Source organism: Vulpes lagopus, chromosome 19 (genome assembly GCF_018345385.1).
Source record: "Vulpes lagopus strain Blue_001 chromosome 19, ASM1834538v1, whole genome shotgun sequence".
NCBI lineage: Eukaryota > Metazoa > Chordata > Mammalia > Carnivora > Canidae > Vulpes > Vulpes lagopus.
Genome location: NC_054842.1, coordinates 49709997 through 49723344, shown reverse-complemented (window position 1 = coordinate 49723344; position 13348 = coordinate 49709997). Strand labels below are relative to the sequence as shown.

At 41.6% G+C, this 13348-nt stretch overlaps 1 protein-coding gene across 6 annotated transcripts in view; it reads right to left on the bottom strand.

Moving 5' to 3' along the window:
• The window catches only part of MME (membrane metalloendopeptidase), a 137339-nt gene that overhangs the window by 80002 nt on the left and 43989 nt on the right, over window positions 1–13348 (bottom strand). For 5 of the 6 annotated variants that reach the window (XM_041733930.1, XM_041733928.1, XM_041733926.1 and 2 more), the window contains 2 exons: window positions 11498–11664; window positions 10519–10554 (listed from right to left, as the gene is read on the bottom strand). In XM_041733930.1, coding sequence (XP_041589864.1) covers window positions 10519–10554; window positions 11498–11654 — 193 coding nt within the window. In that variant the 5' untranslated portion in view covers window positions 11655–11664. Of the gene's footprint in view, window positions 1–10518; window positions 10555–11497; window positions 11665–11978; window positions 12128–13348 lie in introns of those variants that run through there. The other variant, XM_041733925.1, reaches the window with a different exon arrangement.

Below are 13348 nucleotides of genomic sequence, written 5' to 3'. Positions count from 1 at the left end.
TGCCAGGCTCCCCCCACAACATACGCACACATTTGGGACATGGAAATATTATTCCCTCGTATGGGTAAGTCTTTGCCTCCACTTTACCAGGTGTGAGCTGGATAGCAGGCAAGCTTGAGAACGCTACACCTCTGCTTCAAATCCTTCAGATTCTCCCTGTAATGTATCTATTTATTTCCTGTAGACTTCAGGAGAAATTACAACCCATATAGTACATGACCCAGCCCCCATTTGCTTTTCCAGTATCATGACTTACTAGCCAGGTGCATCCTCCAGCCATCACAAACCACGTGCAGGTCCTAAGCTCACCAAGCCCTCACTGGCGTGTTCCATCTAGCCCATGTACATGCTACTCTCTGCTCCACTGGTCTGGCAATCTTTGACCGTCCCTTCAGAATGTAGTGGGTGATGTTTCCCCTCGAGAATGCTTTCCTGGCCCATTACCATCACTCTACCTGCCCATTCCCATGACCGGTCTGGCTCAGGTGCTCCTTTCTCAGACAGCCTATGGCGCATTCTGTCCGTCTCTGTCATAGCACTTACCCAATCCATACAGTAACTTTGTTTCTTGGTCTCTCATGTTGACTGGCTTACCACTTTCCTAAGGACAAGGGGATACCTGAGTGCATGTTCCTGGGTGTCTAGACAAATGTCTAACAGTTAGAAGGTGCTCACTCAGTGTTTTGGGGGGAAAAAAATCAATAAATGAATGGAGAGATGAATGAGTAAATGAATGACTGGATGAGGAAAGAAGTGGCCCTGAAGTCTCTATGAAAACATTCATGCCCACATTATTCCTGGGAAATTCAGGAGGGCATTCCAGGTTCAGCTGCTCCATTACGAGCAGACAAACAGACCCGTGCCTCACCCAGTCTTACTTAGTTTTTACTGGGTGGCACAGCCTGACATTGTACCTGTTAAAGCAATTCGCTGGAAAACATACAGTTTCTTTTAAAAAAAAATGCAAACATCCATGTCATTTTCATGGACCTAATCCATGTCATTCTCATGGACCTAATGTCAACTGATTTACTTAACATGTTTTTCTTCCCGACACCTCACAGAGACCATTCCACTGAAGGAACAGGAACTTTTGTGTGTCAGGGAGGAGAGATGGTTTGGCATGGGTATATTTTAAAAATCTTCCCAAATTATCCTAATAAGCAGCCACAGTTGGGAATCACTACTCTTCAGCACTTCTCAGACTTTACTGTGCACACTATTCTCCTGGGGACTCTGCTAACATTGCAGCTGCAGATTCAGTAGATCTGAGGTGGGGTCTGAGAATGTGCACTTGATTTTCAAGTTTCCCAGCTGACGCTGATGCTGATGCTGTTGGTCTTAGACCAGACTTTGGGCAGCAAGGGTCTAGTTATTGTCCTATTGCCGCAGGTCTCTGGCTTATTTACTTTTAGGGGTCGAACAGCGGTGAGGGAAAGGCTAAGGGTGAGGATGTGCAAGGGCAAGCATAGCGTAACCATGTATTCAAATCAGCGTACCTGCGGCTAGGTTTTGCTTTATAGCAAACATGGGTCTAAGTGCCCATTTCTGATTGTCCTCATTTTAATTTCTTCACAGGCTGACCTGTCATCCCCCGTGCTAAGATAGAGCACAAAAGTCAAGGAAAATGTTAATAAGGGGTGACAAATTTTACCTGAGGATACACAGCATGTGCTACTCTCTTGCCGTGTCTCCTTCCCCCCCCCCTTCTGACCCACGCTTTCATCTCTAAAAATATATTGACTGCTTTTTGATTCTCAATAAGTAGCTTTAAACAGTGCATCTGTAAGTTGCAGGAGAAAACACATTAAATGGAATATATCTGTGCATTATACCTACGGGGCATCTCCCTGAAGGATGTGTCATGTGAAATGGGCTGTCATTAGTCTTTGCTGTTTCTCTGTAAAATGAGACGCTATAACTCCAATTTTGTAGATAAGGAAAATAAAATGCAGGAAGCTAAACTGACTTAATTAAGATCACACGCTAACAACACAGGATGTGGCCAAACCTTGCAGCCTAGCTCCCCCATGCTATGTTGGCTTGGTGGAAAAAGAAGCAGTAGTCTTTCAAAAGATTGGGCCTTAATTATTCATAACACTTGTATCTCTTTGAAATAAAGCTTACCACGTAACAAGCCTTTCTTCTACACGTATCTGCTGCTGGAATTTGTCTATATTCTAGTCATCCAATTGCTAACCTATTGAAATGAATTCAAAGTGGCCTTATAAGGCCACATAAATTAACTCTTATACATTGAATGAGAAAGAAAAAGGACAATAGGAATAATCCTAATGGGCCAAAAGGCATACAGAGAGGTCCTATAATTACAGGGTAAAAACAAATTTGACTCTCACTAGCAGTCAAGGTGAAAGGGGAAACATTTCACAGAACCCATACATAGAACCAACACCTTCCTCCAAAAGCAGGACTGTCCATGCCAACTGCTCTGCGGTAGAGACCTTAGTCTGACTTCCTTTCGATAATGGCTGGTCCACCGAGCCCTCCGATACCACATGCATCTCTGCCTCCCTCTGACAGTGAAACCCCAGCACCTGCAAACAACGCTTCCAACGTCCGATTCCCAAGTAATTTTAACTTCCTACTTGATTTTCTGTTTCCAAAGACTTTCATCAACATCACCCTCAGAAAATCCAAGAATAGACACTTGCTCAAATGGAGAAGCTCGAGTTATTCAGTGAAGATTGGGCAGGACTGAAAATGACACATAATTATTTTGAATTGCAGAAATGGGACTCAGCATTTAATAGCAATCAGAAGATCAAAATATAATGACTTCTAGGTGGACACTGGGGAGATGAAAAAAAAGGGACGGGGGGCGGGGTTGTTCCGTTTTGTTTTTCAACAGTTGTATTGGATTCCAATTTGCACACCATAAAATTCAACCGAGACTTTTTAATAAATGTATACGTTTGTACAAAACCACCACCACAATCCAACTTGAGAAAACTTGCACCACCCAAAAGGCTCCCTTGTATCCACTTGCAATCCCTGCCCCACTCCCAGCGCCAGGCAATAGCTATTTTTCCTTCTGCCTCTGTAATGTTGCCTTCTCTGGAAATTTCCTATAAACTGAATTGTATATAATATGCTGGTTCCTGCATCTGACTTCTTCTCCTTAACATAATGTCTTTGAGGTTCATGCATACCGTTGCACGTGGCCAATTTTTACTGTTGCATGGTATTCCGGTTTATGGCTATACCACATTTTGTTTATTTACTTGTCGATAGACATTTGGGTTCTTTCCATGTTTGGCCCATTACGAATAATGCCGTAGTGAATAATCACGTAAAAGTTCTTACGAGGACACGTGTCTTCATTTCCCTTCGGGAAATACCTAGGTATTTCCTAGGTGTGGAATTGCTCAGGTCGTACACGGAGAGTGTGTTTAACTTTTTATGAAAATGGCCAAATGTCTTCCAAAGTGATTCTTCAATAGTCACCTGCGATGTACTGAGGTATTTTCCATTCACACCAACAGTGTATGATGGCTCCAGGCCCCACACCCTCCCTGACACTTAGTACTATTATTACTGTTATTACTTTATCAGAGCCTCTCTAGTGGGTAGGAGGTGAGGGCGTTTGAAGTAGAGAGAATATATTCCAGTTTTCAGATAGTCAAAAGTGGGGTCAAAAGCAGTCTCCCCCACTCCATCACTACACTGTATCTCCTTTTCTAAATGATCGGAGAGAATAAAATCTTTCAGGATTCAAGGGTTTGAGAATTTTCCCCTTATGATTTTTTAATTCTCTATTTTTAAATTTCCCTTAAAATAATTGATCAATATTATCAACTTGATCTTCATATTCTATCAGAGGGTTACCAGAAAGCCCCTTGCTGGCCCACGGATTTGGTGATGACCAGAACTCTATGTGGCCGAGTATGGTGCTAGGGTCCTCATCCCAGCCTCAGCTACTACTTATATCCACTCACCTTCACTTCTAGGTAATTTTCACAGCTGCAAAACAGACCTTAGGATTCCAAATGAGCTTACCCTGCTTTGCTATTTTTTTTTTCCCCTTTGACCATTTCATTCAATTTATCTATGCTTTCCATGCCTTGACTATGCATTAAGGGGAAAAGAGAAACGACGGCGCACTCCTGCTTAACTTCTACCCAGCAGGTAAGAAAAATATGTTACATATGTTTGTATTTATCACCTAATTGATTCCCTTCTTGGAAAGGATTTGATTGACAGATGCTAAGTTTAACCGGAGAATTTTTAAAGCAAGTATCGCCAGGCAACTGTCGGGAGAATGGTGTTGGGAAAGCTGCCCAGAGCCAACTGTCACAGGCCACATTTACATTAACAAAGGTGTGGTTCAGCTGACTTGCCACTAAGACACCTGCTGCGTCCTTATTGCCCCAAGGATTTTTTTCAATCTTAATTACATAATGAAATAGCCCCATCTCCCCCTCTGAAGGGCTGCTGCGCGCCTGGTGGCCCCCCAGAGCCGGTCTGCAGTCTGCCCTGTGCTGAGCCAGTGGTGCCATTTTTCTCATGGGGACTGTCTGGGCGGGTGACAGGCAAGAAAGGAGAGACCACGGCCAATAGCGAGCACCCAGGAAAAGGCCAGCAGGTGCCAAGAGACTTCACCTAGGGCATTACCAGAATCTGACCCTCGCAAACATGATCAGGAATGTGAAGGTTCATATTCAGAATATGAATACATTATCTCACTGTGCTGAATAGATCTTCCAAGTGAACGGAATGCTTCTTTTTTTTTTTCTATAAATAATTAAATACTCACCAAAAGTTTGCCTCGTAGGAGAAAGAAAAAGGTTTACCTGGTGAGTAGAGAATTAAAGAGGAAAGGAAATAAACAGCTCTGAGAGGTTCCAAGAACCAGTCTCTCGGGGCTACCATAATTATGCAGTATACAACCCGCACAACTGTACAGACGGTCTTTCTCTTGTGCATTGTATTGCTCGTGTATCTTGACTTGGCTTCTCTATCCCCTGGGGCATCTAAGCCAACACTGTTAGTATTTGCTTCTCTAGACCCCTTAATTCCAGGCTGTATTTGGTGTACTAAAATCACAGATGAAGATGCTCAATGTTCTCAGTAAAATAGCCGGTTTCTGGATGGATGAGAGATTTCGTCTCCTCCGTCTCAGTGTGGATGTAATTATTTCAACTCTGACAGTCATCTAATGCCTCTAGCATTAGGTTCTAGCAAGAGGGGAGGCCATCTGCTTTCATCCGTACGGACACAGGGTATTAAAAATTTCATAGAGTCCTAGTCTCCCCCAGGCAACATGGAGAAGTCATGAATGTAAGTTCCAGAACCAGGCTGCCTGGGTTGGAATCCTAGCCCAAGTTTGTTCATCTGTAAGAATAACATAGAATGAGGGGCACTGGGTGGCTCAGTAGTCGAGCATCTGCCTTTGGCTCAGGTTGTGACTCCAGGGCTCTGGGATCGAGTCCCACATCAGGCTCCCTACATGGAGCCTGCTTCTCCCTCTGCCTGGGTCTCTGCCTCTCTCTCTCTCTATCTTCCATGAATGAATAAATAAAATCTTAAAAAAAAAAAAAGATAAAATGATGGTACCTACCTCATGGGATCATTATGAGAATCAAATGTGTTAATACATATAAACTGCTCACAACAGTGCTAGACACATATATATTCAATATTAACTATCATTATTTTATTATATTATATTCCACTATTTTTCTCCTGTATTCTATTATTATACTCCTCTATAAATCTGTATAACGTTCCTTCCTGATACCTCCATATGACACACCTCAATGTAGTAATAAAGTAGCAGCTTCATTTATTTACTTATTTACTCATTTATTTATTTACTTATTCATTCACTTATTTATTTACTTATTTACTCACTTATTTGCGTGTGTATGCATGTGCATGTTTTAATTCTTCAGAGATAGCCTTAAAATAGGGAACTATGGAGGGTGTATTAGTTCCCTCTCACCGCTCTAACAAACTGCCCCAAAGCCAATGGCTTAACTGCCAGGGCTCACTGTCTTACAGTTCTAGAGGGGTTGGCAGGGCTGCATTCCTCCTGGATGCTATGAGGGCCACCCACTGCCTCCCCCTCCCGGCTTCTCAAGGCTGCTCCCATCCCTTGGCTTGCAGCTGCTTCACTCCAACCTCTGCTTCCCACGCTTCTGTGGCCACATCCCCTTCTCTTTCTAACCCTCCCTGCTCCCTTCCCATTAAAAGAACACTAGAGGTTACATAAGCCCACCCAATTAATTCAGCATAATCTCCCCCTTTCGAGATCAAATTTGCAAAGTCTCTCTTTTTTCCACATAAGGTAACATACTCACTGGATCCCAGGATAGGAAGTGGGTACCTTCAGGGAGGCATTGTTCCACCTACCACAAAGGGAAAAGCCCTGGATGATCTCTTGAGATCATTCAGGCCAGTGGCCACCTCGTTAAAGATGATTCTACTGTCCCACGGGGGACATGGCAATATGTGGAGACATTTTTTGGTTGCCTCAAGTTGGGAGGGGAACGGTTCTAGACATCTAGTGGCTAAAAGGCCAGGGCTGCCACTAAACATCCTAAAATGTGTGACACAACCACTTCCCCCAACAAAGAATTATCCAGGCCAAAATGTCAACATGATGAAGCTGAGAAGCCCTGATTTATACCATGTGATTCCTTGAAATCCTCCGAGTGGGGAAAGTTATGATGCAATGGAAGCCAGTTTGAGGATTTAAATTTACACGGAGAAGTCTGAGAAATCAGAAGCAAGCGCTATAACTCCGTGTTTTTGATGATCTTATATGGTAAATAAGAGACGAATAATATTACTCATGCCTTAATAGTAGGGTTTTGAACACCGCCTTAACTGGCTATTTGTTAAGTAGTGTTTGTTTTATTTTAGGTTTGGTGTAATCTTTCATGCTGCTGCGTCTCCTATACACGCAAATTATCCTTAAGCATATGTTATAAACATCACTTATGTATATTATAAATATTTAAATGTACAGATGCTCAGATTTTAACGTACCTAACACCAGATACATTTCAAGATGATCCACGGCCTTCTGCAGTATTTCATTTTTGGCTTAGTATGACTTGACCTTTGACCTCAAAGGATCAAAGAGTTTGTTTTGGTTTTTTTCCTGGCTTATAATTTATTTATTTATTTATTTTAGGTTGACTCTACACCCAATGTGGAGCTCGAAGCCCAAGATCAAGAGCCGCATGCCCCACCAAGTGAGCCAGCCAGGGACTCCCTGGTTTGTAATTTAAACAAATCTGGTAATCCTTCTGCGTGGGCCAGAGAGCAGCAGGCAGGTAGACTGTCTGTGTGTGAGCTATTGCAGCGATTTCCCATCAGGTCACTCATATTGAGTTTACAGGGCTGGTTAGGCTGCTAGGAATCCTGTGGGCAAGGTAGCAGGCTGTTTTTCCCAGAGCTTTACTGGCTCCATAAAGTCAGCCTGAGCTCCGTAAAGATGTCTGGCCATATGTGAGTCTAGGCATGTTTCTCTCAGATGTGACATTTCAGCCCAAGCCTGGGTGTCATAACCAATGTTTCCAGTCGTGTCCACGGCGGCCCTCTGAGGCAGCTGGGACTCTAGGAGCCCTGCAGCTTATTGATCACGAGCCATGGCATCCTCATCCACCAGGAGAAAGATTTAAGTCAGAACCAGCCTTCACAGGAACGTGGGCACCTTGTCTATCAATACCTGCTTTTCCAATCCTCAAGAACGTCCTGTGCTTGGGTTGGAATTTTCTCCCAGTCTTCTTAACGTTATCTAGGATTGTCGGTAGAAGACTTGCATCCTTTTCAACATCCCTTTTCCCCCCATCTTTCTTTTCCTCTCCAGCCATTTACTCTGCTCCTTCTTCCCTTTCTTTAATACTTTGTCCTGTCCAAGAATTCCCCTAGAATTTTGTTAATTTGGAACAACTTCTGAGAACAGTAGTTTTCTCTTCTATGGCAGAAAAGGTTTACGACCCAGCAGGGGACTGTGGGTGTGTGAGCCTGCATGGGTGTGCATGGGTGTGAATACTGTATCCCTAAGAGTGAGTTTCATCTTAATTTTGTTCTCCCAGGAAGAACAGTAACTATAAATAATCAAAGGAGTCTACCAGCTTGTAAACAAACAGAGCTGAATAAAAGAAAAAAAAAAAAAACAGAGTTTTTCAGCAACTTTGTGTACCAGCCACACTATTTCTAGCCTATCCATGTCTCTGCTGAGAGAAACAGTGTTGGGAGGAGGTGTTTTACATTTGGTGTGATTTCTGACCTACGATGAAAGGATACACGTTAAATACGCCTTAATGAATTGAGATTTGCCAGACACTACTCAAAAAAGCCAAAGCCCTACCCCTAAGCGGTAAGTCCCATATGAGATTCCAGATTCCAGATATCACACTGCTCTTGGGGGTCGGTGCCACTCGAGGAACCTGCCCAGATCTTAATGCCTACCCAGTCAAAGGATTCCATTTCCTCAAAAAAAATAAGAAAAAAGAAAAAGAGAAAAACACAGTGAGAAGGAGAGAAAGAATGAAAGAGAAACTATAGAGACTTAGAAGACACATCAAGCGTATTTAGGACAGAGAAACTTGGAGACAAGTAGAGGTCCATACGTACCGACTGGGAGTTTCTGGAAACAGGACAGGGAATGAGTGCATAAGGGTAGCTGGTAAAGAGAAAAGTGGGGCAGGGTTTGGGGGAGGAGCAGATGGCAACTCTGACGGCCTGGGCACATTCGAACTCTGGCGCAGGGACCCAGGCCATCTCCTAGGCAGGCTATCTGTGTGCATTTCCTGGGGGAATAAAGCAACTTCTTTTGTTTCTGGGAAGGCCCGTGGATGGGCAAGTCCCTGTTAGTACGCCAAGCAGCCACTGGCCCATGTCCCAATCAGGCCTCCCTCCAGCACCCCCCACATCAAGTCTCAGGTGTCCTGCCGGGGCGCATGAGATCCAGAATGACTACGGCACTAAAAATATCAAAAAGCAATACAGAAAAAGCAAAAGGCAAAACATTTGGAACATTAGACTTTATCACCTAAAATCCCAAGATATTTTCTCATCGTTATTTTGCAAAGGTCAATGAATAGCAAAAACCCAGATAAAGCCATCCAATAGCAAGTGGTTCAAAATCATTAGGGACAGGTTATTTCTTGGAAGAAACGTAAACATTATAAAGGGGGCTTACGATCTCCTGCCGAGGGAGACAAGAGGTAGACACCTCGTCCGTATCCCAGGGTGCTGCTCAGCGACCACCTTTCTTCTCCTGGTCACGATGCTCTTCTTTTTCGCACCACACGCTAACTGATGTGACATCTTACAACTCCACACGCTGTCTTGGTTCCCTTCCCTGGCTTTTCTTTTCCTTGCACTCTAATTCTCAACATCGTCTTAAGTTTGGCCCTTAATAGCTCATCTCCGTCTGGGGAGCTCAAACACTCCTACGACTTCCCGTATCTCCCCCGGACAGATCCTAAATGCACCGCATGACAGATCGTTGTACACTCCGTGTCTATCTGCTGTCCATCCCCACTGGCGTGTAACCCCGGGCTCAGACCCAACATGCCCTAATCCATATTAATCACATCTCTCCCTAAAACAAACTTACCTCCTAACATCTATTTCTGTGCGTGTTGCCACCATTCTCCTGAGTCCCTTAGGTTTTAAAATTTGGCCTCATTTCCAAATCATTCATGTCCTTCATTTAGCATGTGCGTTCCACCGAGCCATCCAGTTCCCCGTTCACGTTGTCACCTAAGCTCTCTCACCCCACCACGGGCTGGCTCCTCGCACACCTGTGTTACGGCAGCAGCCCCCACCTGCCCACACTCTCCGGATCATCACTTCTTACTCAACCCACCCAACCCAGCATTTCTGGAATCACCTTTCAGCTTTTGCCTTATTGAACGGTCTGTTCTGGAAAATATCCATTGCTCCTTCTTTAGGACATCAAGGCTAACGTGGATTTTCAAAGCTCTCCGTAATGGGTCCCTATCTATCAAGCCTACCTGTTCGCTGCTTCTCAACAACAGGATTTACTCCTATTGCTCTTTCACCCTGTATGGAATTCCCTCTTCTGTACCTCTACTTCCAAACCCCAGCCCTGTTTCGAGGGCTCCCCCAAATCTCCACTTCTCCTCCTAGCTTTACAGACTACATTTCACTCCCTTCTTAGTTCTTACCCCCCTGATGACCTGCGTTGAGAAAATAACATAATGACAGGATGCTCATTATTTCAATGGGTTGATTTTCTTTCTCCAACTACACAGCAAGCTCCCTACGCTAGAGATATAGTTCTCTATCACCCTACCATACACTCCAGGTATGAAAAGAGCGAATTCTTTTTTAGGATAAACTAGCTAATTGATCTACTACTTTAATATTCTTAGATTTTCCTTGACTATAAATAATGAGGTATGATGAACAGAAGTATAAACAAAGAAAATGTAGAGATAGTTGCCTTTCAGCATCTGATTTTTCAATGTTATACATTACTTGTAAAACTATTAAATTTAAAAACCATCTTCTTACCTGATTTTATGCAGTCTGATGACTTGCAAATACCATCTAGAAAAAGAAGGGTATATACATAAATATTTGCGATCTGGTTTTCTAATTTCTCCCTCTCTTTTGTTCTTTTAAAAACTGCCAACTAAATAATCAATTCCTTAAAGCAAAAACTAAAACCTGAGTATTATATATCATTGTCAATAGCCAGAAAAAACACAGAGAAATAAAATCGGCAAATTCTAAATTTAAATTTTTTTATTATGAAGAAAACAATGCATTTACTTTATCGTCTTTACCCACTAAGACCTAGGTCTATTAAATTGAAATAATCAGTCGTTTTAGTCTGGTAATCTTTTTTTCTCCTATTAAAGAACCAATCTTTTCTAATCCTTATTGTGAAAAACTTCTAAGACTCAAATTAGACCTCTTGGATTCCTGTGAAGCCCTTTAGAATTTCAATGACACAACAAATTTCACTAATTGAAGTTGGCCATAAAATTGTGTACATTTGAATCAAATAAAATTTCACCTTAGAATTCTTACAGAATAAGCATGAGCGTGCTAAATATACTCGTCAATTAATATTAATAACTTAGCTGAAACATAAAAGACATTGTACTTTAGTCAGAGTTAATTGTTTCAATATACTGATGTTCCATTTTATTTTTTTAATTTATTTTTACTTTTTTAAGATTATTTATTTATGTATCTATAAGAGACATGGAGAGAGAGGCAGGGAGAGGGAAAAGCAGGCTCCCCGCAAGGAGCCCGATGTGGGGCTCGATCCCAGGACCCCGGGATCACACCCTGAGCCGAAGGCAGATGCTCAACCACTGAGCCCCCCACGTGTCCCAAAGTTCCATCTTATGAAGGAATCTTTATACCACCATCTTTAAGCATCGCTCTCCTTACCACATTCTTTTGATAGATGAAAAAAGCATAAGATGAAGGTTCTACTCTCTTGTGCATGTCTGTGTGCACAGGTATGGGAGTAACTCACCATCATAGGTTGCATAGAGTGCGATCATTGTCACGGCGATGATGGTAAGGAGCAGGACAAGGACGGAGAGACTGATCTCCAGGGAGGTCCATCGTTGTTTCTTAGGCCTTGGAGTGCTGATATCAGTTATATCCATCTGACTTTCTGATCTGCCCATCACCTAAAACCTGTAAAAAAAAAAAAAAAAGTATTTAGATAACTAATAATAACAAATTAATAAATAGATAAAAATAGGAGAAAAGAAAATGTATGTACAATTTTCTAAATGCTCAATGTAGCTAAATTTAAAAAAAAGGTTAATTCTTTTTAGATAGAAATAGATTTTTATTGTTGTTGAAAGTCAGAATTTTGATTCTGAACACATAGAGGATAGACCCGATGAATCTGACACGACAAGCCATAATCTTTTTTTTTTTTTTTCCCGCATATATCACTGAAGATACAAACTAAATTAGAGAGGAAGACTCGGCTAAATACTCACATAAGATTCCTTCGGCAGTTCATTAGCAAATAATTGCTGTACCATCATAAAGCAAAGTTTTAAACTCACTCTTCTGAACTTTGGACAACGTCAAAGGTGAATTTTATATCTTGGCCAGTGACTTGCTTTACAAGCATAGAAATCAATGACTAATACTTTGAGGTTTTGACTAAGCAATAATTTGAAACATTGATACAGATAAAAACAAAAAGGAACAAATACTTGTGATAGTTTATTTTTAGTCTTAAAAACAACTTTTATCGTTACAGTTCAAAATTACAGCCACTGCCGATGTGGGTATCTATTAACTGGTTGGACAACATTCTGAAAATGGTCACTCACTAAACCAAAAGTCAGTGGTTTACACCCAGGGATGAAAGATATTAACCTTAATCGATGTTTTTGTGTGTGTGTGTGTGTGTGTGTGTGTGTGTATGTAATTGAAGAAAAAAAATATACATGATTTAAAAAAATCCTACACTGCAGGTCAGGGTAGTGATGGTTAAGACAGGTATTTAATTTGTATTTAAATTAATATTAATACTTCTACTAATAGCTGACATTTATTGAGTACTTCCCACATGTCAGTCACTAGTTCTTAGTGCTTTACATGTACTAATTGATTTAATCTCTGTAAGGTGGGTATTAATATTCTGATTCTATACTTCAGGAAACTGGGGCACAGAAAATTCAGGTAATTCGCCCAACTACACAACTAGTAAATGTCCTTTACAAAGAACACAACTTGGTCACTGTTTGAAATATATCATCACACAATAAAATCTATTTTAGATCTTATTGCAGAAGTTTTGGGGAGGGGAGGGAAATCGAGGATGTGTACGCCTAAATATTAAATTTCATTATGTTTCTCATAGAGGCCTCGTGATTCTTTATTGACCGTCCACCAAAGCTCAGACTTCAGTTTTTCTGCATTTGACTGTAGAAAAGAGCATCGTAAACTAACAGATTTGCTGTTTACAGCTCGATACAAAGTAAGCGTATAATTTAGTCCCTAGATGAAGTGACCGCTCAGAAATACTCTTATAGTTAAAGGTCTTTGTTAAATACCCACAATTCCCTGAGAGTCTGTTTTGTGGAAACTGAGGCACAGGACAAAGTAGGAATCGGGTCTATATTTAAAGTACGGCCTGGGAGATCCTGCTGATAACTAGGAATTTAATCTCCCCAGTGAGTTATTAATAAGTGAACCACAACTGGACTTTAGAGTTCTGGATACAAAGTCTTAAGCATGCTGTTCTCTTGATTACATGAGGCTATAACCAAGGACAGACTATCAAATAAAAATATTTTATTAGACCATGAAAACTGTGTCTGCTCAATAAAAGTGGAATGTAATGTACCTGAATGTT